We start from the raw sequence: 23,574 nt of genomic DNA on the forward strand, positions 1-23,574 counted from the left end.
ACGACCAAACTTATATAAAGTACAAAAGTTAAAGATCTTATTTTTCTAAGATAAACTAGCTAGGACATCGGTTTAAAATCGCAATTTCGAACTGTTGACTAAGACGATATATAGCCAAGTTCTATTTACCACACTGTTAAGAATTGTAACCGTTGACACTCACTTCGATGGTATTGTCAATTATATTTGGTTATAAATGATTATGTAAGTTATGCACGATAGTTGTCTGTTTTACTAGGAATGCCATGATAGCAATTATAATAGTGTTGTTATTTTAATTAAAGTTAATTTTAGTTTACTATGTATGGTGTTGCATTATTGTGTTGTGCTAATAATACTGACAGATTAAGGTCCATTTCAAGGAGACATTTTCAATTCGTGCTATGCTACTATGTTAATATTGTAAAATTACATTGATATTAAATATAAAGATACATTCAAAGGTAAGGACCAGTAACTTTTCAGTTATGACAACTGAACTTATATGGTGGATGTCCAACTGGCCAAGTTTATTTAACTGTTAAGGTCGAGCCATGCGGTGTCATATTATAGAACAAAAACCTGTTAACAATATAACTAGCTTGTGAAAAATATTGTATATAATTATAGAGGATATTGGTTGGATTCGATGGAATATCGATTTTATTTCACGAGTGATCATATAAAATAATATTTTCACGAGTGCCACAACCTTAACGAATGGATCAGAAATTATACACGGCATGGTCTCAAGAAAGATATGTTTTTGTTTGTAAATCAGTGCATTGATGATGCATTGTTGTGCATTGATGATGCACTTTTCACATCAGCTGGGCAACACCACGTTGTTTGTTTCTTAGTCTTAGTCTTTTGGCCATCAAGTAATTAAATCAAATGGAGAGTTTCATTAATTGAATACACCAAACTGTCGAACGAATTGCCACATCATCTTGTTTACGTCTCGTCTAAGATTGTCAATTTCTAAAAGAAGTTTTTCTTTCTAAGCTAAGAATACATAATATTCGTACGTGTTTGTTCGGTTCTAATGACGAAGTGAGATTTATAACCAAGAGAGAATTTTAAGATCAACGTATAAGTGTACTGCCACAATATTTACCTCCGCCTATTATACACTCTTCTTGTGGCAAACATTTCTTTTTGATAGCCGAGTCTGTTGATAAAAAAAAACGTTACCAGAAGGGAGAATAATTATTGTAATTGAAAAAATAAGTGATTGTGTTTATTTTGGGGGACTAGATGTGGTTTCCGCTCAATAACTTAATTGCCGGAATTTTGGATAATCATGCATGTACACGTACCGTTGAATTGTACTTTGGGCTAGTCGAATCAGGATGACGGTTACTAAACATTGAACATCGGTTTTCGCTAAATAATAAAGTTTTAATGGAGTAATTTGATTTCAATGCATGTGTGTATGAAACGTGTTTAGGTCACCGTCACTTAAAAACGTCTTTCACTAAATAACACAAATTCGAACGGAGGTACTGCACTGAAATTATCGTGTAAGTAGCAAACATGCATTAACGGCCAGGCGGGAAAGTGTCACTTAGCTAAAAATAAAAGATAAATCCGCTAAATAGCATTTATTTAGTAAAAGTATTGTGCACACATTTAGTGGGTTAGTACCGTTTATGCATGCTTAGACTTCCGTTTATGCATGCTTAGACTTTGATTGCACAATTTTTAAAATTAAAGTTTAAAAATTAGTTGAATGTTGAAAACCTGATTCCTGCATTTGCAATATGTCTTGCTTTTAATTCTGAATACAACAATTTTATTATCGTTTTATTCCTTTCGTTTTAATTGAATGACTTAAAAGAGATTGTAAGAGCGTCCATTTATAGTTCTTAGGTGCGTTTTTGCAAAATGCCAAAGGGGGTTCTTTTCTTTAAACACTCTAAGATTCTTTCTGTTGAATAAATGCGATTTGTTGCCCCTGATTTGGTCTATGACGTTACTGAAAAAGAAAACAAAAACACGACTCTACCTTTTCATAATTTTAAGTATGCATATCGGATAATATTTGAATACTTTGACATTTCGTTGAATGAAATGCAAATATTTGAGAAAATATCAAACAAGTATCACTTTCGACTGAACCTACTACAGTATGGTGATTGTGCGTTTGTTTCCAGATAGAAAGTTCCAGTTGCATTCGTATTTTCCGAGTTGAATCCCATTTCTGCGTACGTGCGTGGACCCGAAGAATCGCAGTTGCCTCCCTTGAAATCTTCCCACGACGAGCAGCGGAGGGCGTTGAAATGACAAGCGTTGGTCAGCACGGACTCTATGTAGTACCATATTGCACGGTCATGTGCGCACGAAACGCTGTTAAACGCATCTGAAATACCCGCATGCCTGTTAAAATACGTTTTATTCAAACAAGAACACGCATATGAACAGAACAGAACAGACAGTTTATTAAGACTTATACAAATGTGCATCGTCTAAATACACAAAATATAATACAAAATGGTATTGCTGCATGAAGGGAGAGGCTACAACACAACATGATATTGCTATATGTACATGTTAGGTAGGTTGTAAATAGCATAGATACAACCAGGTGAACGTAGTCGTTGCATGCATGTCAGGCCCGTACGCAGAGGGGTTGAATGGGGCCAAGGTCAACCTTCAAGGTCAAAGGTCAAATATATGGGTCAAAATCGCTCATTTAATGTACACTTTTGCAATATTTAAGATAGCAACTTGATTTTTGGCATGCATGTGTATCTCAAGGAGCTGCACATTTTGAGTGGTGAAAGGTCAAGGTCAATGTCATCCTTCAAGTTCAAAGGTCAAAATAATAAAAACCAATTAAATCAAAGCAGCGCAGAAGGGGACATAGTGTTTCTGACAAACACATTTCTTGTTTATTAATGGACCTACTGCACTACTCGCCAGTGGAGATAAGCCCTTAGACAATGCTTTCTTATGACCTTGTACATAAATCTCCCATCAGTAGATTCCCCCTGTGATCCTGAATCCTTCATCTATCGATGGTTGATGTAACACTTTTTTGATTGGCCAAGGAAAGAGAAGCAGCGAATGGAAGCAAACGATACAGGAGGCTGTAGGCCTGAATATTGCTGACGTTAATAATTTGTGAAAACAAATAGTGTTGGAAGCAGTTAGAGAGGTGTTATGGAAAGTTATTCATTAGTTTGAACCGGCAAGTTTCTTTGTCAAAATCCAAGGCCCATAACTTCGCCAAAAATCATTGAACCAGAAAGAAAGTCAAACATCATCCGAAAGTCTTGTATGTAGACTCACACACCAAATATCAGGTCAACATCTAATAGCGTTTTAAAAAAGTCTGGATAATGAAATGCCAGACAGACGTACGGTCAGTCCATCAGCCATATGCCACCCTACCGGGGGCATAATAATAAGCTTAATATCTGAAAGAGTTGCGAAAAAAATACTCCGAAAAAAAGTTATTATAGTGAACATTTAAGTCTAAGGCCCATAATTTCGCTAAATATCAATTGTCCGGAACGTTTTTCACACTTTATCTTTCGGTCATGTAGGTAGACTCGCATACCAAAAATCAACTCAATATAGTTCCGTAAACAACCCTACGGTTTTTATAGTGAAAGTTTAAATGTCCAATCTAGTGTCCCAGTTGTTGACAATTTTGATGATTACTCTCTGTTGATGCTGTTGAAAGTAAAACTGTGTAGTAGATGATAAACATTTTATTAGGAATTTACTTTGAAACTTTAGAGGAAGCTTGAATTCAAAGATAAAATAGTATTATGGTTATATGTCAGTTATACTTTATGATACATTTCTTAAAGGTTTTTGAATTTCAAAGTTTGCTTTCCTTCTTCATCAAATATCATACTTTCTTAAAATGCTGTTTACGCCACTATATAAAGCTTAAGACTTCAGAAAGGTGCTGATTTCCTTGTAATATTCCATAAATTTATATTACAAAATAAGTTGTGTTAAGTATTACAACTCGTCTTAAAAAAGTGCAAACTAAAACAATAGGGAGGAAAACCCCCTCCCGCACTCTCCCTGGTTGGGCCCCCAGTCGAACATCCCTGCGTACGGCCCTGGTGATGATGTAGTTAGAAGTAGAAGTAGAGACTTCCTTACCAGCCTCCGAAGCAAACACAACGTGATCAAATGTAAAAGAATTCACGATCTTGATTAATTATTGTAGTAAGGGACACTGTTACAGTATTATTTGCCGAGTTTGACACCATTACATGTCCTGTGTGTTCGTATTCCTATCAGAGCTTGGCTACTTTTGGAAACTCACTGTTGTCTAACATGACTCTGCCAGTAAATATGTAAGAAACAAATTCACGTTACTAACTTCCCTCATCTAACATCTAGTCGACTTATTGAAAAACAATTATAAATATGATTCAAGTCAATCACATATAATGATTTTCTTGAGATCCTACTTGTTCTTACCCTTAATGTTTCCCGTTAGAATCTGGCCCACAGTTGTTTTGATAGGCGGAGGACAACCCTTCTGCACCTGGCCACCGTTGGGATAGAAATCCTTGTGACCGAGGGCCGACATCGTCCCGAAACCTTGGGTGTAAACATCGTTTTACAATAATATTCAAGCTAACCAATATTGTGGGCTTTTATGCACACAATGAACATATAACATATATTACTGCGTAATAAGCATGTGGCAATATTACTGTTTTATCGTGTTTTTTTTTTAAATAATACTACGGCCCATGTTGCGAATTGTAATCACAGACCAGTCCTGGACATAATGTGTTTGATGTTTCATAACATCAGCTTTTGATTTAGTTTCTATGCGCACAAACTCCGAATAGATGTTTATTTGCCGATAAGCTACTAATTTACAACACGATGGAACGAACAATTGTAATAAAAATAAACTACCGGCGTCTTCGAAAGGCGCGCCGTCAGAATGAATGACGTCAACGTACAAAGCGTCAGTTGGATCCAGGCGTACCACTGCGTCCGTCTTAGCGAACAATGGTCCAGCCGGGTCTAACCCTACCAGGCAGAAATCTTCATAAGTTTTAGCTCCATTTCATTAAATCAGTACATTGACAGACGACGATTCAGGTTTGTACGCAATCAAACGTACTCGCGATTAATAACAAAGAAAAACAAAGTTAATTAACTGTGCATACGAGTATAAATACACAATTTAAACAGGTCGATTGGAATTCAATTTACTACGTAATACTAGAATTAAGTGAAAGTAGTGGAATGCGTATGTACGAGAAATCAACGTAATAATGACTTACTTTTAGGAAATTTAGCACTTTTCGCGCATTATGTTTTGGCTCATTTGATGTTTTGTAAGTAATTGTTACAACAATACTCTTCTAATATTTAATTTGTATCCAACAATTGGTGATAAAGAAAGTAATTCATGTATGCACGTCTTTCTCGTTATGTTATTTTTGACGATGCTGCGAAGCAGCTCGTCTAAGTTTTCATAACATGAAAAATTATTCACAATGGCGACCTATGTAAAAGACCGAGCCAGTCCGATTGAGATTTTTCTAATCGGCATACCTCGCTGATTATCATTGATAAATGTAAAGGAAGCTCAGCTATAAATAGGACAGCATATTCTGGGAAAAAGATTTGATAATAGTTTGAAAACGTTATTTTAAAATCAGTTATATTCAATCCATTATGTGTTTATAGATCAATGAAACAACTATGCATTTTCTGTATTGTATTTGACATTTGTCGTGATTCAGTAAATTAATTACGAATTAAAACGTGTACAATTTACTTTCAACGCGATCAGGAGTGTAAAGAAAACGAATTATTTCGAACCTGTCATTTGTAAACGTTGTAGCGACTATGGTTTATAAACAGCATAATAGCCGTATAACATCTGTGAAACTCGCTTTTATGCGTGCTTTCTCATTTTGCATATTTAATAAACTTTTCAAACAGAAATTACACAGCCACATCAGTGCACATACTATGTTTGATAATTCATTAGTTTGTTGGATATTGTTTGCTGTTTTGAAACACATATTAGGTCATATCTCGGAGATTTAGTTAACCTTCCATGAGTTCATGGGCGTATTCAAGTCCTCTTACGACTATGTGCTCATACCTACTTTCGGGAATCATCATCAAATTATTGCCGTACTTAACGAACAAACATGCCTAAGCTTATTGAATGAGAGAAAAAAACAATAATCAAAAGAGAAAAATTATATGTTCATGCAGATGGGCATATGAAATCACGTCCGTACACATAGCATCATTAACTTAGGAAAGGAAACTACGAAATATTAAGTTTGGTATGATATACATGTGAAATTAAAGAGCATGGTGTAATTAAAGAGCATGTTAAGTTTTGAATTTATATGCTGAAACGTAATGCTATAACCCACAAACGTTTTACTGTAACAGAACGATTTTTTAAGATAAGTGGTACAGAAAATAAACGTCGAATATCTTTTTAAAGATATTTCTTCTTATTTTTTATCGAGAATGTAACCCGCCTCCCAGTTTCGCTGAATGGATCAAGTTCCCCACGGGTACTACTTCCCCGTAACCCCATTTTTTTCGTACCCTACAGTTTTCGTACCCAAATTTTTTCGTACCCAATTTTCTTTCCTACCCAAATTTTTGCTCGTACCCAAATTTGTTTTCGTACCCAATTTGTTTCCCTTCCCAAATTTTTTTTCGTTACCAAATCTTTTTTCGTACCCAATTTTTTTTTTTGCATAATTTGTGAACCCAAAATTGTCTACCCATTTTTTTCCTACCCAAAATTTTCGTACCCACATACACAATTGTAGTGATGTAGATAAAGTTAAATGGATGCTTTTATATCAATCCTCTTCAAAAGCATCGTCACACCAGTACTGTCAGTACTTTGAATAAAACGATGGGGCAATAAATGGCAATCACAGACAATGTCTCTTAAACACAGACCAGTAAACAGTGAAACTCGCGTTTTAATGGACGAATTGCTAGTCGATCTAGCAGCGATTCCACGATTAAACCATCGCTAACCAGAAACAGTAATATCGAAGTGAATCCTCTCACACCAGTTTCAACGAACGAAAGTGCCATGGGTTAAAGAAATATGTTTAAAATATAAACAGTAAAAAATGTATGTTTTTTGTATACAAATCCTAAACATTAAAGTCATTTAATTCCCAATTAGCTTACCACTGTCAGCAATGAAAACAAATAAATTATGAGGAAAAACAACTTGCCAGTGATATGCGCAATTCCCGGTACGCGGCGACCAATATAGCCGGCAGTGTGGGCGCCTAGGCTATGCCCTATAATGTGAAGATCGGAGAGCTTGAGGCTGAAATCCGTCTGCAAGGTCTGCACCAGGCGGGAAACGATCGCACCCACGACTCGGGTGTTAGACACGGCCTTTGGATAGAACTGCCTTGAGCCTGCAGACCAGTCTATGCCGATGATGTTGTAATCGCCCTGAAGAAATTAAATTGTAAACATGTTTTTTACATTATAAGGTTGTAATAACAATTTGTTGAATAACCTGGTTTGCATGTGTGTGTATAATTTAGAACAAGAACGAATATAAAGCTAAAATATGAGATAGAATTGAAACAAGAAATTTCTATACAAAAGACAACCGACGTTGAAATAAATGCTAAAAGGGCAGTTTGCTCTAAAATAATGCATGATGGCCAACTTATCGGTCAAGTGACTCGTACCCCCAGCTTGTTGTGTCGCCACTATAAATGAATATATATATATATATATATATATATATATATATATATATATATATATATGTTGTTTAATATGTAAATAAAATTAGTCAGTATTTAGTTATCTAAATCAATATTTCAGATAATATAGAATGCATTCTGGTAAGAGTATAAACACAGTAACAAACGACAACAAAAAAGCAGATAAAACACAGCTCAAAATCAGTGCCATGCAAAAAGAAGATTAAACAAAGATATTATAATAACATATATGTGTATATTATACATGTTCAAACTTACATAAACTTATAGACAGACACTGACATCATAAGTGAAACATGAATGTGTTTTTCCTATAATAAATACATGAATGCAAGTATTGTTGCCATCTTACCAAGTAATACCTTTTTAAATACAAAATAGAATATAAAATTTCTTTACTTAGGCATCAAAATCATACCAAGTAATACCCTTTTAAATACAGAATAGAATATAGAATTTCTTTACTTAGGCATCCAAATCATACAATGTATTTATAGTCAAATAATTATAGATTGAAATCAATGGGAATGCCAAGTTATATTGTACAACTTAGTTGCATATTTGTATTATTGAAAATATCAGTCTTGTCCATTAAGCATATCATACAACATTTCAACAACAAGCGTTGAAAGAACTATTTAAATTTGTATATGTTTTGCAGTTAAGAACTGGTTTTGGGTAAGAATCTACATTAATATCAACGATATCCCATTTAACAATATTCATGAACATTGGATGTGATTACTTGTATTTTATAACGGTGACCTACATTCTTGTTTTCAATGATTTCCATGTTTTTTTGTGAAAACTGCACTTCTCACATTCATGTCAATTGCCTTATACTCAAGATGTGGGTTGTCTATAAAAATATGCTGTGTGTTATGTTTTACTTGAAATATGTACTACATCGCTTTTGCGATTTTTAAACACATAATGTTTATTTGTAGGTATATTACCTGTTAAAAGGTTTTTACGATTAAGTTTTCTCAAAGTGGAATGCCATTTAATTATATCGTAAAGTACGCGAATATGTGTGTATTTTGTAAACAGCCCTCTATTTGAAGAAACAACTCCAATGAACATTATCCTACATTGTCCATGGACAAATCATGCAAGTAAATGTTACCATGAAAGTAAACTTCTCAACAGCCAGTAACAAATAATGTAAACAAACAAATGAAAGAAAATAGTGTAGAATAGCATTAACTACAAAACAATGATTGAAAGGTGTTGTGGGACATCATTGTTCTGTATGCGTGTATTGAGTTCATCCATGCTTGAATTGCTATTTTCACTAGTATCTGGCCTATATTTTTTGACAGCCGGCTTTGTTTGCGGTTTTGTTCCTGTGAAGTTAAGCTTAGGCTGGTTTTTTGTTGTATTATTGCTCATCGTGTTTATGAACAACTACAGTATTTTCTCCAGTGTTCTACAGACAACACATCTAATAATTGACACTCAGATTTGACACAGTTATTTTCTCCAGTGTTCTACAGACAACACATCTAATAATTGACACTCAGATTTGACACAGTTATTTTCTCCAGTGTTCTACAGACAACACATCTAATAATTGACACTCAGATTTGACACAGTTATTTTCTCCAGTGTTCTACAGACAACACATCTAATAATTGACACTCAGATTTGACACAGTTATTTTCTCCAGTGTTCTACAGACAACACATCTAATAATTGACACTCAGATTTGACACAGTTATTTTCTCCAGTGTTCTACAGACAACACATCTAATAATTGACACTCAGATTTGACACAGTTATTTTCTCCAGTGTTCTACAGACAACACATCTAATAATTGACACTCAGATTTGACACAGTTATTTTCTCCAGTGTTCTACAGACAACACATCTAATAATTGACACTCAGATTTGACACAGTTATTTTCTCCAGTGTTCTACAGACAACACATCTAATAATTGACACTCAGATTTGACACAGTTATTTTCTCCAGTGTTCTACAGACAACACATCTAATAATTGACACTCAGATTTGACACAGTTATTTTCTCCAGTGTTCTACAGACAACACATCTAATAATTGACACTCAGATTTGACACAGTTATTTTCTCCAGTGTTCTACAGACAACACATCTAATAATTGACACTCAGATTTGACACAGTTATTTTCTCCAGTGTTCTACAGACAACACATCTAATAATTGACACTCAGATTTGACACAGTTATTTTCTCCAGTGTTCTACAGACAACACATCTAATAATTGACACTCAGATTTGACACAGTTATTTTCTCCAGTGTTCTACAGACAACACCTCTAATAATTGACACTCAGATTTGACACAGTTATAATCCTTATAATCCCCATTTAGAGTCCATGCACAGGGGTTTTCTAAAATGCATGTGTTTTACAATTCAAACACCTATCACATACAAATATGCAAAATCCTTTGTTTAATCCTTTGTTGTAAACATTTCCAAACTGCTTTGTATCACATTACAATTCCTGGATGTCACTTTGTCACAACGATCAAAACACAATTATGAACATGTTGTACTATAATTTCTCACTTTTTTTATCACTATAAACATGTATTTTAATGAAATTTTGGAGAGCAAAATTATCTGCACATCCCTCCAGTGATGACCTTGACCTCAACACAACACGAACACAACTTATCTGAACCCCCCCCCCCCCCCCCCAAAAAAAAAAAGAAAAGAAATAAACACGGACATTATTATCCGTACCGAAAACGAACATCCGTAATTCTTCACCTTTTGAAAAAAAAAGAAACAATACAATTACAATTTTACGGAAGCGAAGTAGTCAATGAATTCGTTAGGAAATCTTTAAATAAACAAGTTTTGTCGCAGACTTAATGGGGCCGTCCAACAGATAAAGCGTCGTATCGACGCCAAACGATATTTTGGGAAACTACGAGGATTGCTTATATAGCTAAAAAATACAACCGCTCGTAACATGAGCGTGGATTGTCGAGTGGTCTAAGCGGGAGGCTTTTTACTCTAGGACTCCAGGGGTCAGTGGTTAGAGCCCTGTTGACGGTTACTTTTTCCATTTTTCGTATTCTTGTTATTTTTTACCGGAGATTTTTAGTTCAAATGTTTAAATTTATCAATATAAAGCATTTAATGACAAGCTTCAATACATGCCAAAATCTGTTGGACGGCCCCTTGAACAGTAGTTCTATTTTTTGCCTTTTTGTGCCTATTACATTTATTGCCAATAATGCAAAGCTAATTCTTTTAATTAATAACTGATCATAGGGACTGTACAATAAATAAAGATCACAGGGACTGGGCAAATAAGCGAACCGGTGAAGCTTTCTAGTTGTGTATAAAAACAAAACATAATCAATATATATTCATTTTGTGGTTTTCCTAACAAAAGCGCAGACTTACATTGTTCGAGTTTTGGGGAACGCGTATTTTCTTCAATTTTACAAGACGACAGCGATTACACGGCTTATTGCTTTATTGATAACCGTACACTACAGTAACTTATTAATATCTTAGTTAGAAGGTGTTTTTTTAAGCGGTTCCGTAGTGTAGTGGTTACACGCTGGCTTCACATGTGAGAGGTCCAAGGTTCGAGCCCCAGTAGAATAAAATTGTTTTATTTGTGTTCTATGTTAACTTTTTGTTTTGATGTAGACATTTTAGTTCAAATAAATATGCTGTTTTATTGTAACCATTATTTGTTTTTATTATGCCCATGAAATATATGTGTGAGAGGGTGGGGGTGGGGGTTCGTAAACACATTAAAACTTTTACAGTGTTTTCATATCAATGATTACTCAACCCCTATCGTACATGAGCAACGTAAGTATAAGTTCACAATCATCTTCCCTTGAAGTTGAGAAAAATATGAAATTACGCTTACAAGATGAAGCAGATTTTTTTAAACCTACACAGTTCTGTTCCATAAATGAAAACTGCACACGGATGCCAGTAAAAAAAAGGAAACCAATGTAAATAAAATGAACTATGAAATATTTGGGGGTTACAACACAAAATCATATATAATGGTTATTTGGGGGTTATAACACAACATAATAGATAATCGTTATTTGGAGGTTATAACACAAAATCATAGATAATGGTTATACCAGTATGTTTTTCTATTTTGTTTAAAATAATCGGCAAATATATTAATATTTACAGTAGAAAAAAATCGTTCCATGTAACTTCATTGATTGCCTTTTACACTGAAATTTCCGACGCCCTTTGATGCTTTTCATCAATACTTATCTTGTAAATAGTTTTCAATAAAACGCAACCACATTTCAAATATTTATAAATTAGCATGCGCGAGAAGGTTTATAACTAGTACTTCGTCTTTTATTGAATTTAATCAGAATAATGCAGGGACGGTATCTCGACATGAGTGTGTATGTGTTGGTCAACATAAACCAAATACATTGAAGCTAAGTATATTAATAGGCCATACCCAGGCTAAATTAAATAGGTATTTCATTATGAACACGTTTAGTTCATAACAATAAGTAATAGTGCCCAGTTTTTCTTCAGTTTCAGTGTGTTTATGTATGGTACATTTTTTCATCACTTTGTTTTAACAATTTATGTAAATAATAATAGAAATATTAGCTCCAAAGGCTTGCTCCGTTATTGTGAATTTAAGTATTGTTGAAAGTTTGCAAACCATAAAATTGAAAAGTTTGCACAGTGCTTATTGACATTGAGTGCTCCTGGTGCATAATTATCACAATAAACATTGACAAAGATTTATCTTTAGATATTAATGCCACAAAGTATGTATGTAAATGGATCTAGTAATTTATTTTTGCATCGAGCTTCCATTTTTTTTAGAAAGAAATTGCATGTCTTTTTATTTAAAAAATGATTATGCGTTACTCACTTGTTTGATCAAGGCCACCGACAGATTGGCAATTACCGGTTCATCTTTGCTGCTCATGAACCCATGGATAAGTATTTTCGTTGGCCGACTAGCATCGAAATTCGAATCGGCGATACTTTGGGTGTTGTCGTAGAAGAGCTGCGATGCTATTTCTGGGTTCTCCCGCGTCCATAAGTACACCTTTACCTGCAATATAATAAAACGATTGCTTGTCCGTCCAAATACATAAAAATATACAATTTATTTGTATATATATGTCGAAATTTTATGTTCACAGTAATATTCATAGTAAGCGTACAGACGGATCCGAAACTGCTCGGTTGGTTAAAACCTGTTCCAGAAAGTTCAAGTCAAGTCTTTAGCCCCCACCCACACTGCAAGTCGATTTTTTTTTAACCATCCTCTGCGAGTCGCGTATTTTGCCACAACCACTAAGTATGTCCAACCTTTAGCCACCAACAATACACGTCCCGAGAGTCGAGCCGTCTGCAAGACTCCCCCCAATATTACAATTGAATTGGTCATTAATAAATTCCTTCCGACCTCGCCTTTGAATTGTGAGCACATGTGTTACTAATAAACAACTTGGTTCAGCGAGACGTATCACGAAGGTTATACATATTTTTTAAATTGTTTTACTTATCTACATTTAACTCGGCAAAAAGCCTACATTTTTACATGAAATGTGTACATGTAGTTGCTTGCTTCATATAACTTTATGCTATGAAACATACACCCACGACTCAAAAATGACCTATTTAAATATATACTACATTACGCTTGCAATTAGTAAGCATAGAGCTTCAACACATGCGCAATAATATTTTACATTATGCAAAAGGATTAAGGTCGCCGTGGTGTAAGGTATAAGGTGTCTGCCTAGCGACCGGGTGGTCATGGGTTCGATCCCCACTATGGGAGCGTTCTTTAGATTTCCTCCAAAGACACCGATAACTGGTTATAGGCCCAGGAAACGGACTCGAGAGCGTTTCAATATGCATGAGGCTTTCGATGCAATCAAGCTAAAATAAACAGGTTTTAACTAAACTAAAGGATAACTTCTACATTATTTGACAAACAACTGCAAACGTACAAATCGCATTTTTAGTTTAATTTGCTATGTTGTTTATGCAAGTGAATAACAAAACGGGCTACAAATGCACCAGTAATGTCACAAAACATGAACCACTGTATGTGCAGACTAGAATATGCTCTTTATTTCACACTTTTAACAACATGTATCAATCGTTAGTAGATGTAAGCGTTATCAGAGCTATGCAAACCTTTATGTTGTCTGGATGTAAGCGTTATCAGAGCTATGCAAACCTTTATGTTGTCTGGATGTAAGCGTTATCAGAGCTATGCAAACCTTTATGTTGTCTGGGGAGTCGGGAAGCTGGCCAAGGGTATTATCAAAGGGATTGCTGTTCTCGAAGCACCCGACATTCTTGTAGCAGACCTTGTTGCTCCAAAATAAGGCTAACATGAAAGAAGACGGTGAACTCAGGTTGGATGTCTTTTTTTCACACATAACTCTTAATTTATTGTACTCGGGTTCGCAGATGTAAATTGTTGTACTTTATAGGTTAGAATTAGTGTGGCGTCGCGTTATAGCGACACTACGCCATTTTAAGTTTATTTTATTCATATTGAACCAACATATGATTATGAATGAGGGATGTGTATGAAATGTATTTACAATCGTATGATGGTACCATCAATCAAATGTTAACTAAACAAATCATAAGTTCAGTAACAGCTAAATGGGCGGTTAAGGTTGTTATATTATCGGCGGGTATAGATAGGCAATTATGCGTCAGTAAACGTGGTGGTAGAAACTGTACTTAAAATGATGAGATTGGCCATCGTGTTAAAGTAAGTAGTGGGAGTAGCAGTTTAAGTGACCGCAGTGGTCTTACGTAAAATACAGTAAAAATGCGGTAGAAGTTGTTGCATTTTTTAGTAATTTTGTGCCGTTGGAAGTTTTTCCGGCGATAATTATGATATAGGTGGTAGTGGCATTTACTTTAACAGTAGCACAAATGAACGTACTATAACATTGAAACTATGATAATTAGAACAATAAGCGATTCACTATTTGGGAAACTGTTTCAAAGAAATTTTAAAACTTGTCAACACAATAAATATGGCTAATTTTCTAACATACCTGTCAAAGTTGAAATCTGACACAACAAAAGTGTCGGCAAAATCATATTTGCAATCCTCATTTGTAATGTAGACTCACTTAAATGTGGACCACACAGCCAGACATATATATCGAACCCGTGCAAATGATAAGCAGTCGCTAGTCCGTTTAACACAGTTCACGAAGACACACCGTGCCAGGTCAAGTTTTAAAAGTTGGAACTTCGGGCGAACATTTGCTAGTCCAATTTTAATGACTTATGTTCAAACTCGCTCGTGTAGAATTTCTTTTAATAAATAATTAATAAAGCATTAGTTATGTTTAAATAATAGCTATCGCAATGTAAAGGGAAATTATTGTATAAACACATCCTTATTGAGTCGAGTTTAACACAAATACAGGAAGTTTTGTTAAGTGCACTCGTCAAATAAAAAGGAAGTTTGTAGTTCGATACCAGGAACATTAAACCATCCTATGCACATGAATAATGTTGTAAATAACATTTTGACATTTATACACGTTAAGGTGTCTTATCGAAAGCAGGTCCATAATCGGCTCCGTTCATTTAGAGTGTACATTGCTATGTACACGGTCAGTAAGCTCTGGTTTCAACGGTTTTTGTTTGTGGATGGAAAATAAGCCAATACAACTTCTAAAGAAGAGCTAAGAACACAAATTGGTTTTTATTGGTCTAGCCTTTGAAACTCAAGGGTCAGAAAAACATTCTGGTAAAGTGCATTCCTTTGGGCATTGTGCATACTTCAAACTAATATTGCACTAACGACTATATCTCCATACAATACATATAACTTATCCCTTTTATATATTTTCCGGAACTGTGCCAAAGAGGTGGAATTCGGGATACGTGATTTATTCAATGCATAATAAATACAACGCAATATGTGCAACGTTAGTAATGTTTTTGTTTCTGTTGTGTGGTTGGTAATTATCAATACTAGATGTAGTATTGCTTGATTTTCTGTGTATTAATTCGTTTGCAAACTTGCATGAACACAATAAAATAAATCATCAGTGAATTGGTTGGACATTGGTTCATAAAGTTTCTGAAATAAAACAAATGTTAGTTGCACTCTCTTATTACAACTACGCAACTGTCAGTGATTATTTTCATAACAAGTATAGTTGTTGCAAAATGGACGCAAATAAGCATACGACATGGTTCACCGCCGAAAAGTACGAAATGCGGCGGTGCCCGATATTCAAAGTTGGGAATGTCCGAAATATACACTCCGTGTGTAAATATAACGAAGAAAGGACCACGGTTCAAGATTTGCCTAGAATGCCAAAAGCAGGCCAAATCCCTTTGTAGACAGGTTAGTCATTCAATCCCCCAGACAAATAGAACAGTTGTAGTCTTTTATATAGTTCAGTTATCTCAGTCCGCGAAACCTTGCATACTATTAATCGAGATGGTTGATACACATGGACCCATAAGGAGTTTCTTATTCATACGTTTGTGAAGGTTGCGATGCAGTGTCCTCATCTTAGATACACTATTTTAACAGTCAAACATTGTTTTTAGTAAGCAATATATATAGTATATATAAACACCAGTTAAATTCGATATATTCCAAGATGTCGCGATACTGTTAAAAACTAATTGAAACGAATATATTGTTATATTATTCCACAAATCAAAGTTTATATTAGAAATGTTCAAAGTAGTGCATTTTCTCTGACATATTAACTTATTTGATATTTTTATATATTTCCAATAAACATGTATTTATGGTCTTCATGAAATATAATGTTTACGATTTTCCAGACACAAACACACTTTAATTATCGTTAATTGTACTGTCATAATATTATGTTTTTAGTGAGTTTTAGATAAAAAACGATTATGTAAAGGCATTGATTTACTTGACTCATAGGCAGTTGATATCCAGTCTGTATTGTTTTCTTCAAATTTTTGTCTCTGTAGAAATCTTAAAAAAAGACAAACAGCGTTTAATTAATATAGACATTTCAGATTAACTCTTTATTAATAACTGATAGATTAATGATCGGTTTCGTGACGCCCGAATCCCAGAGTGTTGTTTTGTCGCTTCTGAAACAACTTTTGGACCCTAGATTCTTCGAACATTATAGGAAAACATTAATGCCCTACAATGGATTCGACATAACATTCAGATAGCACTATCTTTACCGGTATTAGACACTATACTGCCCCAGGGTTTCACAGTGAGAAACATACATACAAGAAATCCACTTAGATATATTGCAAAATCTTTTTTTTTTCAGAAAAGAGCAAGTGTGCGTTTCTGTTTCAAACATTTTATACTTACCAAGTTATCAGTAGGAATGCACATAGTGCCTTCTTTGTAACATAAAAAAGTAAAGTAACATGGATAACAAATTGCCGTATAACGTGACTTCTTTTACAAATTTGTTTGATGTTATAAAAAGATTTTAAACAATAGTATATGTTAAAAGAATCATATACTGGACACTTTGCTTAATGGCACAAACATAAACAATGTGCATAATAACACCAGCTGAATTCAATCGTATTATTTCACCACGTATCGAACACTATCGCAAGAAAGCTCATATGGAACCTGAACAAAGAGAAATATATATATAAATGTTTAATTAAACCAGAAAATTGTGTTTATATACAAAATCAATCTGTTTACGGCAAATATTGATTTTTTTTCAAGTATTTACTAACGCAGAAATACAATTTTCTTGAAAGCCAGGCAGCTAGCGTGTAACGAGGAACATAATAGAAATACACAGTCACGGGAAGGTTCACGCAAAGTTAACAGAGCCGGAAGACACGATTAATGTACTGACCGACGTCCTTATTAGGGGCGGCGAGACACTTCAATATGAAGTATCCTGTCACTAACTGGTCGTAGATGAATGTATGTCAAACAAATGGGGCATAAAATATATCCTTATCAATAAGATGTGTCGTGTGCAGCAACCATGTTGCACACTTTCAGATAAAGGTCACAGTAGACACTTAAATGATTATAGTAATAATACGTGCCCTTGTTTTTGTTATGTCGGTTTCGTTATCATGCATCATGAATTTCTTAAATAATGCGACATACTTTCAGAATTTTCAATCTGTATGTTCTTCAATTTATCATCTAGATCAACCTTTTCCGTATAACTGTACTTAATTTTGGTAAAGAAAGTTCATCAACGCTAACATTACTGGCACAAATATTGTACCGTGTTGTTTTTTTTCACGCCATTGGATGCCTTAATTGCGAGTCTCAGATCCATATTTTACATGCATTTAAAGATATGACTCTTGTTTCAAAGATTCTCCATCAAAATGTTGCCTATCAATGGAATGTTGTTTTTCTTCTCGTAGATGTGTATTGTGACAAAGCTTACGTAAGATTTCCTGACCTTGATGACGTTAAGTGTATACATTTATAAATTAGATAATTAGTTTGAGAAAATGCAAACTTGTTAATTTCGTAATCTTTGTGGACTGTCACAAAAGTATGGATAACATTTTTATTTCAAACGCAATAAACATATAATATAAGCGATTCATTTATATTTCTGTTGATGTCAGTGATACAGATTTGTGTATGGACACATTTGCGAGTTTGACATAAAACACATAGTTTGCATGTTAACCTCATTGTTTTTGTGATTATTGAAAGCAGAAATACAGTGTAACGCAATATTATTTTGTTGTGGACAATATATAACCATTTCTAAATTCAACACTTCAACAAATTAAGTAATGTTGATACCTCAGTTACGTGTATGTTTCAATATTTGATATAGCCATTTGCACTGTTGTACCATCACGTACTATTCTTTGTTACAGTTCTAGGTTTTCGACAAAAAATAAACGGCTATTGAACGCGTCATGTAACGTGTTGATCGTTAAAAAACGTGTATGTTTGATAAATAATCATAACATCGCGTCATCCGTTTGACAGCATTAATACCAAAAACATGGTTTCAACGTGTCACGAATTATTTTTGTTTAAGATGATCATCAGGTTCGAAATAACAACAATCATTCTAAGTTAAGTTATAGAAAAAAATTGAAATGATGCTTATAGATATTACTTATGAAATAAAAGGTTAAAGACAACACATATCTTGCTATTTGCAGTAAAATATTTTACCGTAAAGTAAAGTTGGCAGTCTGTAAACTGTGATATCATTCGAGTTTATAGAGCATATCAAACACTCAAGTAATTTCTTGAACGATAAAACAACTCTGACCCAAACATGTCTTTATTTACATCCAGGCAAAAATATATTTGCTTGTTATTAGTTTGAGGAATTTAATTTCCATTGACCTATTATTGATAGGGAGACCAATACAGATAAAGAAAACTAATAGACCTAACCAATAAGGCGACTTTATTGACGAGAATGCATGTTTGAACTTCTTTTTGAGGGTATAAGCATACATCCTACTCTTCTCTGTTGATAGAATAAATAGAAAACTTCAGTTGGAAAACATATTCCTTACATAGGAAGAGTCGTGGCATGTATACAGAGGCAATTAAAGGTTCAAAAGTTTGAACAGCTCCGAAGTTATTTCTCTGTATATAAAAGATTTCTTTGTTTAGTTAAAAAGCAACACAAGGCGAAATACGTATATCATTTTCTTTATGAATTACGAAAACACACATGCTTAACATTTTAAATAAATTATTTAATACATGAAAGATGCCCACAAAACCAGCAATTGCTTCAAGTAGTTTCACATACACCGGAAAGTTATTTTTTTATCGTCGTAATAACAACCACCACGATCACGATAATAATCAGCACCACAACAACTGCCGCTACGATAAACATCTTCCTCCGGCTCTTTTTCTGTGGAGAACATTACACATTTATTATTGTAATTGTTTTGTAACATTTTTAATATGTTTTCATTATACATATGTGATGATACTTTATTTTCTTAAACTTGGTGAATGTACATTGTATATTAAGGGTATAATAAGCCCTCTAAATTTTTACTATCGATCAAACTATTATTATTTTTGTAATATCCTTTTACTATGTTTTTCAAAACACAAACAATTATGTTGATTGCAGATTTTATATTTTTAATAAAAGAACAGAAGATCTGAAAAAGAAACTCATACAGTTTTGTTTACGAAAGAACCATTATACAACAAAAAAAAAGATTTAAAAAAAAAGAAACAATTCGGTTTACCTGATAGTGTACTGCAACTACTAGTTCCTGTTTTGCATCTTCAATGTGGACTACGGCAGCATCTATATTTTCCTCTGCTTTGCCTGCAAAATCAAAAGTCATATAATTTCGACAATTCATCTCACCGGCAAATGATTCCTTAAGATTAAAGTGAAATCATTTGTATTCATTGACACACATTTGAACTCACAACTATGAACTTATTTAGTTAAGTATAAGATTTGTTCTGCATAAAATGTCGAGAAATAATTCATAATTTTATGTTCATGCAACTGTCAAGTTAAGACGAAAGAAAACGTACTCGAAACGAGGTACAAATTACAGTGTACAAAGGACATTTATAATAAGGGGTCGTTCATGACCGTTTGTTGAATACAATCATTTAAAATTTCTGAATACGATTTTGTTTTCAACGTATGGGAAGTTCTACTACGAAACTACATGAGTAATCGATTTGAAATTCATTTCCTATAGTAAACGCATGATAAAAATATGTTTAAAAATTTTAGAGAAGAGTGGTCTGACACGAGTTCCGTTTCATACAATCTATTTAAATAAATTAAGGACTTCAGTCATTATCGAGTGTGATCAATAATATAAACGTCAACTAAAAGGTAGACATTTCAACTCATAATTCATGTATTCATATGATATAGTATGTGCATATAATTTACCTGTTCATCACTTCCAATTGTAGAGATACATATATTGAGAAAACACTGCGGTAATTTAGGCGGCAACTACAGTTGTTGCAATTAAGACATAAATATGCCGTAAAGAATTGATAGTATATAATAATAATATAATATAGTTCCAAACTTTGATGGAGGCATCAAAGTCAAAACGTAAATAAAAGAAAGCTAAAACTCAAAAATATGTTTCACACCGTTAATAATAGTCACTATGAGAAAACATAAACGCAGAGTTATTTAATTTTTAATGTGAATTTGAAAACGGGACAACGTCTGGGAAATATTGTAAACTTAGTTGTTGATACATTCTTTATATGATGATACTTTAAGAAGTCCGTTAATAGCTTGTTGTATGTAAGCATATAGTAATACACTTTATTTGCGGAAGATTCTTAGTGAATCCGACATGAGACAATACATTTTGTGTGTATGCGAGCCGGTCTCTGGTAAACCGGACCTGAAGCATGTGCGCATAGTCTTGTCCCATATTAGCCTGTGTAGTCCGCATGGGCTTATCAGGAATGACACTCTACACTTTTGTGAACATGTTTCTTGAAAATGAAATCTCATCTAAAACATAGTCCAGTATGCCGGAACATGTTGTCATAGGTGAGCATGTGCGGACTGTGTAGGCTCATCTTGGGCGATTATCTATGCAAAAGCATTTAGCCAGGTTTCCACAGACATGGTCAATTATAAATATGTGTTCAAGTACAAAGTTGATTTGATTTTCAAAAAAGTAATAACATAATATAATGCTAGATGGAATAAAGAGCAAGCAATATGAAAACAATGTAATTTTCAGACGAAATACGCACTTATGTCCTCCCCTTGTTCCACGACCATTTCGTTCAGATCTCGGAAAATACAGGCAATGTCTTGAATATCTTGCTGCAGAGGGAATATAGAACTACACGATAAAACTTAAGTTGTACATGGTATAAAACAATCCAAAACTAACAATAAATAAATTTTCTGCAAATGGCATCATTAAGTTGCAAACATAATTACAAAATTGATAACCTAATTCTCAAAAACATGAGACACGGTGTCAACTAAACATTCATATACATGAATCGAAATCTTTACTTTTTGTTCATATGTATGAAATGTAATACCAACTTAAGGTTTACATCAATTAAGAATAAAATAGGGTTAATTATTCGAGTCATATCACACATGGGATGGCATATCAATATGACAGGGCAAGATCGTTACAGTACTAAGCTGTCAAATACCTATCATTTATTCAATGATCTTTGAAGCTCTTTTGCCATCTTCAAACACAAGGTACAAATACAGGGTACGTTATGCGTTCAATCAGCATTATCGATGCAAATGTTGCATTAACATATTAAGATGTTTGACTGATATTATTTTGTATGTGTCACACGAGAGGCGCCCATATTATATTTGAAAAAATCTTATTTCACGATTAGACAGTACCGAGTGCAAACTTGCAATATGCTTTTTTCTTTATCATGAACACTCATAAGCTTGATGTTTCAAAATTGCAATTCGTCATTTATAGCATGGTGCATTGAACAATTAGGCATACAGTGGAAAGGGGTAGCTGTTGGACTTTTAATGACTATATGCTCGTATAACACATACTAAAAATGAGTTGAAAGCAGTCGGTGATTCATTTTCTTTGGGCTCAATCAAGAACATTCGTGATAATATTAGACATCAACACCAACATATCAATTCTGGCCTTGCTATGCCATAGTTAAGATATCGCCAAATGTGGCAAAATTGTCACATCATCAGAAAATTCAATCATGTGACCGCCTAATATAATCCACCGACCAAACGTGAGATGTCGTCTATGATAGGTATCTCTTAGGAAACAGAAGATAAAATGTTCACCAAAACATTTGAATCATAACTAAGACAAAAATGTAAAGCCCATCAGCTTAACATGGCGCAAATTAAGAAAAGGAGGGCTAGATATTGAAGTTAAGTGGTGGACGATAAAAAACATTGTTACTTCTGATGAGGCAATGTTCTATTTAGATGGCTTGTACGGGCGACGCTAAAATTGCGACATGAGAAAAAGGCGAAATTGTAAGCGACAAACTTTAGCTCGTTAAGCAGAACGTTTCGCAAAGGGTTCCTTGGCTTTGGCCGGTGTCTCTTATAAAGAAAATACATAGACTCGCTTTATCAACAAAGGAACTAAGATATACAGCAAGTTCTATATCAATGAGGTATTAAAGCCGTTTCTTCGAAATGACCTCCAAAAACGTTTCCAGACGGTCGTAAGTCATATGGTATTAATCAGGACATTCTTTCAAGTCACATATCTTAACATACACTCCAATTTCTTAAGAACAGCGTAGCTTTATAAACCGTGACGAATGTAAGCCGAAGTCTCTGGATGCTTCTCCAATGACCTTTTGTATATGTGTTATTCTTAAACGCTATCTACAGACGACCAACGTAAACTCTGTTATATGTCTTATAAATTCCTAAAGGACGAGTGAAGAAAACAGGACTAAAATATCATTAATAAGACTCTTGTATCGTTGCCAAACAGGTTTCAGATTATTTACGCATACCATGGATCGCATATTGAACGCTATTAAATGTATTGCTGAAATTCTTATTATGCGCAATTAATTTTGTTCAAATATAAACTGGGCGACACTCGTAAATTTCTTTTACCTCTAGTTGTTTTAGTTCTGCTTCACGATCTCGTATAAGGTCTAAATCGACTTTGGCTTGCATCGTTTGCAATTGCACTTCTTGTCTTAACGAAAAATAACATCAGATTAATGTGGATGCAGACAACACTTGATGCCAGCTGAGGTATCACATACATGAAACGGTATGTAAAAACATACACATATACATGAATCATAATACCAACTTAATGTTAATGAACAAGAAAATTAAGGTCAAATAAATATTGATATAAAGTCAAAATAATGAAAACTACATATCTTTTTTACACGAAAC

General features: G+C 34.1%; 2 protein-coding genes across 2 annotated transcripts in view; both read right to left on the minus strand.

The window, feature by feature from the left end:
* Window positions 1-1,568: 1,568 nt before the first annotated feature.
* On the minus strand, window positions 1,569-15,125 carry LOC127842165 (inactive pancreatic lipase-related protein 1-like). Its single transcript, XM_052371518.1, has 7 exons — window positions 14,761-15,125; window positions 13,963-14,072; window positions 12,594-12,779; window positions 4,879-7,431; window positions 4,429-4,551; window positions 2,105-2,341; window positions 1,569-1,957 (listed from the first exon to the last, which is right to left on the minus strand). The coding sequence occupies exons 1-4, from the start codon at window positions 14,819-14,821 to the stop codon at window positions 7,147-7,149; spliced, it is 642 nt and encodes a 213-aa protein (XP_052227478.1). The 5' UTR covers window positions 14,822-15,125; the 3' UTR covers window positions 1,569-1,957; window positions 2,105-2,341; window positions 4,429-4,551; window positions 4,879-7,146.
* A 4,220-nt stretch (window positions 15,126-19,345) lies between these two features.
* LOC127841911 (syntaxin-12-like) overlaps window positions 19,346-23,574 on the minus strand; it is a 9,955-nt gene continuing 5,726 nt past the window's right edge. Inside the window, exons 7-10 of the mRNA XM_052371030.1 lie at window positions 23,281-23,365; window positions 21,432-21,504; window positions 19,922-20,004; window positions 19,346-19,572 (exon numbers count right to left, since the gene is read on the minus strand). Of these exons, the coding sequence (XP_052226990.1) occupies window positions 19,474-19,572; window positions 19,922-20,004; window positions 21,432-21,504; window positions 23,281-23,365 (340 nt within the window). The 3' untranslated portion in view covers window positions 19,346-19,473. The remainder of the gene's footprint in view (window positions 19,573-19,921; window positions 20,005-21,431; window positions 21,505-23,280; window positions 23,366-23,574) is intronic.

This window comes from Dreissena polymorpha, chromosome 8 (assembly GCF_020536995.1).
Source record: "Dreissena polymorpha isolate Duluth1 chromosome 8, UMN_Dpol_1.0, whole genome shotgun sequence".
Lineage (NCBI taxonomy): Eukaryota > Metazoa > Mollusca > Bivalvia > Myida > Dreissenidae > Dreissena > Dreissena polymorpha.